The 6,114-nt window shown below is 40.3% G+C and overlaps 1 protein-coding gene across 4 annotated transcripts; it reads left to right on the top strand.

Annotated features, from left to right (window-relative positions):
- The first annotated feature begins 1,580 nt into the window (after positions 1 to 1,580).
- Positions 1,581 to 6,114, top strand: LOC128630832 (piwi-like protein 1). 4 transcript variants are annotated; one of them, XR_008395060.1, is made up of 6 exons: positions 1,581 to 2,371; positions 3,714 to 3,858; positions 4,840 to 5,044; positions 5,113 to 5,194; positions 5,405 to 5,762; positions 6,055 to 6,114. XR_008395060.1 is itself a non-coding variant. In XM_053679096.1 (4 exons), the coding sequence occupies exons 1-3, from the start codon at positions 2,289 to 2,291 to the stop codon at positions 5,486 to 5,488; spliced, it is 312 nt and encodes a 103-aa protein (XP_053535071.1). In that variant the 5' UTR covers positions 1,581 to 2,288; the 3' UTR covers positions 5,489 to 5,762; positions 6,055 to 6,114. The 4 variants fall into 4 exon arrangements, 2 of the variants coding, with proteins under 2 accessions (XP_053535071.1, XP_053535072.1); XR_008395061.1 differs by lacking the exon at positions 1,581 to 2,371 and adding an exon at positions 3,291 to 3,602; XM_053679096.1 differs by lacking the exons at positions 4,840 to 5,044; positions 5,113 to 5,194.

The raw sequence follows: 6,114 nt of genomic DNA on the forward strand, positions 1-6,114 counted from the left end.
TTTGGAGACTAGTCAAGGGCTGAAAAGTCAATTATGGACAAGTTGTCCTGTAAGGAACGTCTGCTTGGGCCACTTTCTCCTTCAGCAGGTGTATCAGGCTCGTCAGAACCGCTCTCAGCAGCAGGAGCCCTTCTTTCCTCCTGCTCTGTTGGTACGACCCCTGACAGACCTTCTTCTTTGCCATCGCCTGAGACTGCCATTCTCCCTTATCTTCATTTAGACCCTCTCTCATGTCTTGTCTTGTTCTTTCTTCTGCAATGTCAACCACTGGATCGTCCCCTTTGATCAGCTGATCCTCCTTTCTCCTAGGTCTTAATCTAGGTGCTCACTTTGTATGGCCCTTCCCTTCTGGGCTGGAACACCCCTAGGTACACCTGTTCTCCAGCAGTCACAGGACAAGGAACTTCTGTCTCCTCTCTCAGTCCCCAGCTCTGGTCCTGTGAATAGATAGCTTCATACATAGCAGTTAGTTATTGCATATATGCTCTTAGTTCCATCTGTAATTACTTCAGCGGCAGTTCTTCATAAGGACCTCTCAGGTATGACACAGACATGGGTCGACCCGTAGGCATTTCATGCGGTGTTAGATGCATATTTCTGTTAGTCTGTATGCGATAGCTCATTAGTGCAGGAGGTAGAGCATCTACCGAAAAGAGTTCAGAGTCAGCACAAATTGCGTTAAGCTTAGCCTTAAAGGTACCACTTACCTTTTCCACTATTCCCTGTGACTGAGGGTGATAAACACATCAAAATTTTAATTTAATCACAGTTACTGTAACACTGTTTTTTAAACGAACGCTAAGCCGTTGTCAGAGCTAATCTGAGATGGTATGCAGTCTCTAGGAATTACCTCTCTGGTTAAAAATTGAATCATTGTTCCAGCAGTTTAGTCTGCTGATGGCATTGCCTCCCTCCATCTGCTAAACCTGTCTATCACCAGGTGCTTAAACGGCCCTTCTGGCATTGATACGAGCCCTATCGATACTGATTTTCCCTTTCTGACATTGTTTTTAGCATAAATTTCACACTCAGGTTATTATTCACCATTGCCTGTAAGTTTAAAAAAATAATAATAATAATCCATAATTGCCTGTAAGTACAGAGACCAGTCCTCTTGCTATTTTATCTTTTCCCATAACTTCCCCCTCGCGCACTGGTTAAAACCATGTGATCTGAAATTCATACAGTGAGAAGTGCAGTAGGTACAATCAGAATTCAATTAAACTATTTGCTCGGTATGTTAAAGTGGTGTTCCAGCACTTTTACTAAAACCTCACTGCATTCAAACAGCTCCAAACGGATGACGCTATCCATGGGCATAATCAGAGTCAGTATATATATTAGCAATTCTACCCATAACCAGTTCGCACTCTGTAGTGATAGCTTTTAATTCGGCCAATTGGGCAGAACAGGGTGCTCACAAAATCTTCCAGATGGAACGTCTAAAAAGTTCAAACTTTGGTTCGAGGAAATATGAATTTCGGCTAGGCAATCGTGAGTGTTCTCAGTGACTGGCTCCACAGAATTAATTAGGCAATACAACACTACAGTTGGTGTATTAGACACACTAATAGGTTTAATATTTAAATTTTGGGTGACACATAGAATAACTTCATATCCTGTTCTTTGATGAGCTGTCGTGTTGCATGTGGATCTAATTCAAAATAGAAGTGACCTGGTGTGATGAGTGTAAGATCAATGTGTGAGAGCAATTTTCCCAGTGATCTGCACTAAGAGAGCAGCTCGAGCCATGGCACGCAAACGTGCTGGCGATCCTTGTGCCACCAAATCCAATGTTTTCGATAAATAAACTAAAGACCTGCAAGCGCCCCCATACTCCTGAGCCGGGACCCCTGCAGCGGCGCCCCCTCTCTCAGATGGTTAATACAGGATAGAATAAAGCAGGACAGAATAATGAAAGCGCTCTGAAGTCCTTGTACGAAACCACTACTATATATATGAAACTCAGAGCATGACATCATTCTGTGTACCGATAAGAAGCAGTTTGAGGCAGTTCAAACAGGCTTTGTTTTAGGATCTTAGATGATGTTTAGACGAACCTTGAACAGAAGAACATGTTTGTGTCTCTGTAAGCAGATAAACATTCTGATCTCAGTGACATCACATGGCCTTCTGAGTCGTTATCCTCACATGAGAATGAAACAGAACAAGAACAAAACTATTTCAAAGTAAAAATTAATAATTTCCCTCACAGTGTAATGAACAGAATCTGCTGTTAGTCAATAACTGGAATCTGTTCTGGGAGTGTCCTAGGTTGTTTTGTCCTGATGGCCTGCACCCCAGCAGCCTCGGAGTGGAACTGCTGTCTGACAACATCTCCAAGACGCTACACACCAAGTGACTGTCTACCGTAAGCACATCCTCTACAATAACAACGTTCATCATAAGCAATGTTCAATTAATAGTCCAACACCTGTAGTACATACTATAGAGACTGTGTCTGTTCCCTGAGCTATACAAATACATAGACAATTTCAGAATGTTTGTTTTAGTAACCTAATTAACCTAAAATTAGATCATACTGAATGCACAGCCAGCACCTTTAATCTGAAGCTAGGACTATTAAACATTAGATCTCTTGCGTCTAAGGCTCTTATTGTTAACGACATCATTACTGATCAGGAATGTAATTTAATGTGTTTAACAGAAACTTGGATTAAACCAAACGAGTACATAGCTTTAAATGAAGCTAGTCCTCCTGGATACAGTTATGTACCAGCCTCGTTCAACTGGTAGAGGAGGAGGTGTTGGTCTCATCCATAGTCAAAATCTAGTCGTCACACAAAAACTTAAGCATAAATTTAATTCTTTTGAAATTATACCAGTATAACTTATGTAGCCACAAAAAAAAGTTAATTCCTCTAATTATTATTTACAGACCCCCAGGGCCATATACTGAATTTCTTAGTGAATTTGCAGACTTTATCTCAAACCTGGTTGTGTCTGTAGATAAAGCATTAATCGTCGGAGACTTTAATATTCATTTTGATAACCTGGAAGACCCTCTGAGAACAGCGGTTGTGTCCATCTCCGATTCAGTAGGGATTAATCAGAACGTAATCGGACCTACTCATAATGGTGGTCACACTCTTGACCTCATATGTACGGATTAAATATAGAAAATATTGTAACACTTCCACAGTCTGAAGTTGTCTCAGATCATTCTTATCTCATTCATAATACGTATGGATCATATTTCCACCTCGCCACCACATAAAATGTACTTTCACATCAGCTACTGCACCGAGCTTCACAACGTAATGGCTAATGATTATTTTACTAAATCATACAGTACATATGCTAATAACAATGCAGAAAAAGCACACAGGTGATAAATGTCCTCACTCAAATACATTTATAATCTGAGTAATAACCCGAAGTATAAAGAACTGCAATGGGTATTAACTGCATTACCTTGAACAAACATCTTCAAATACCACACAATACTTAGTATAATGTGTTGCAAATAGAGCTGCAACAACTAATCCATAATAGTTGATAATAATCGATAATGAAAATCGTTGACTGAGCAACCCTCCTCCCAGAACGGTCATCGACGCCGAAGTCACGTGACCCGAGTGGTGTGTTCAGGCATAGTTCATCCATCTTTTTCTCTTTCTCTGGCGGTCTTTCTGATCGCAGCTTCAGGTTGCGTTCGGTGTGTTTTAAACGCTGATGGCTTGATTTGTTAGGTACGACTTCATCGTGAGTCACAAAGTGCGCTTCAGCAGCGTGGCCCCCACTCACTACAACGTGGTGTACGACAGCAGTGTCCTCAAACCAGACCACATGCAGAGACTCACCTACAAACTCTGCCACATGTATTACAACTGGCAGGTAAAAGCCACACACACACACACACACACACACACACACACACACACACACCTGTGTTCATACAAGCCCGCTTTCTACACAACCCCGGATCATGCTGATTGATGATGTAAGGATTGAGGATGTGGTCATTTTCTTTAATCGCACGTCTATGATTAGAGAATCCGCATCGTGTGATCAAAAACGGAGAACGCATGTTAATTTGTTAACCATTAAAACCAGTACCATTATTGGTTCTTAATGGTATTCACTAGACACAACATGCCACCAAAGCAACAAATTACCAGTAGACCTACAGGACATTACAGATTCTATGAGGGTTTCTGTTGTGATTGATTTTTGTTTTGTTTTTTTCAGCAGGGAAATTCCAATTTCCATTTTGGGAATAAATCAGAACAAAGTGTAACCAAATAATGAGCTAATAAAATTATTTATATGTAATTTGCATTCAGTGTCTCAATCTGGCAACAATGAGAAGATGTGTTTTTCTTTGTCTATTTTACTTTCTTTTTTTTTTTTTTTTTAAGTGTACAATATCTGGAGGAAAATACTAAAATAGTTTTATTCGATTTAAATGTATTAATTATTGACATCATTGCCTACTGGATTTCCTTTTTTATTTTAGTAATAAATATATTTTAGGAATAAATCAGCAAACTGTGATTAAATTGATAATGAACTAATTAATGCACAGAAGAAAAAAAACATGTTTCAAATTGCACTCGATTGTTCAATCTGGCAACAATGAGAAGCTTTTATTTATATTTACATAAACTTCTGGGGGGAAATACTAGAACATATATGTATTCGATTTAAATTGGTTAATCATTAATTGCATTGTGGATTCCTTTTTTTGCGCCTTTAACCAACAGTTGAATAATTTAATAATAATAATAATAATAATAATAATAATAATAATAATAAAAGTGCAACAGATCTTAAATGAATATAAAATATTATTTATTTGTTTACTTGTTTGTTCAGTCAATAGTGCAACAAGGTATCTGGACTAGATGACCTCTATCTGGCCTTTGATTGGGCCTACTGCGTCTTCTGATGGAGATGTAAAACGAAGTGCGTGAGTTTAAAAGATCCATGTGTTCCTGTAGTTGTTGGCAGCTCAGCGGGCGAGACGTGCGGCTCTAATCGCTTGGATCAATAGTCTAAGGCTGGAAGTTCAGTGCATAGGGTAAGTCAACACCTGTTTATCAGTGTTTATTTACAGTCACAGTGTTTAACCTCACACTTCACGTGCAGCTGAGAAGGAGGACAGGGTAAAGGAAATGCACCATACCGTGGCGTAGGGCACGGCCAACAGGCTGCAGCTCCAGACCCGGCGGTAAGGATGCACAATTCAGCTAATTAAAACTTGTCTTTTTTTTTTTTTAACTACGTTCAACCACTCTGCTAACGATTCATCGGTGACTCGATCACTTGAGTTTTATTTTACTGTGTTTATATTGTTTGGGGAGAGTGTGTGTTCTGTCCATGGATAACGGTTTAGATGTTCAACGAAGTGCGTGAGTTTAAAAGACCTGTGCTCCTGTAGGTGTTGAGAGCTCAGTGGAGGATACGTTTGGCTCAGATCAGGAGGATCCTTAGGCTCTTGCCGGAGTTTCTGCACATGTGGTAAGTGCAGGAGTCAACACCTGTTTCAGTGTTTATTTACAGTCACAGCGTTTAACCTCACGCTTCCTACCTCGCCAGGGAGATCATGTCCGAGGTCAAGGCACTCATCACTCAGATCACAGATGCGTTAAAGTAACGTCTGAACTTATTCACTCTTATTCGCTGTCTCTCTCTCTACACGTTCATTACGCACCAGTTTCACTGACTGTGTTTAGCCTGCAGCCGAGAAGCTGACGGAAGGTGAGCTGCATGATGGCAGGCTGATCGCCGATCAGAAGGTACTATACTGAAATACTCCACCCCGGTCAGAGTAACTCTTCTGCACTGTAGCTTTGTAGATAGAACTTGTTTTAGTTTGAGATGGCGTCGTCACCCTCAGGTTCGAGTTTAGCGCAGAAGAAGCGTTACAGGAACTTGTCATTAATGTCTCACTGTGACCCGAAAGCTGCTTGTTGGATGTTTAATGTAAGATTAGAAAGTTCAGCTGGTTTATCTCCTCTCAGGTGTGTGTAAAAGAGAACCTGGCTGTGTCCTTGCAGCGTGTGATTTCTATTTCGTCTGTGTTTTCAGAAGGAGGGGGAAGATTGAGGAGCCGATTTTTATTTTGTTTTTTGTTAAATAAAAGGTTTC

This window comes from Ictalurus punctatus, unplaced genomic scaffold, assembly GCF_001660625.3.
Source record: "Ictalurus punctatus breed USDA103 unplaced genomic scaffold, Coco_2.0 Super-Scaffold_100068, whole genome shotgun sequence".
Classification (NCBI taxonomy): Eukaryota; Metazoa; Chordata; class Actinopteri; order Siluriformes; family Ictaluridae; genus Ictalurus; species Ictalurus punctatus.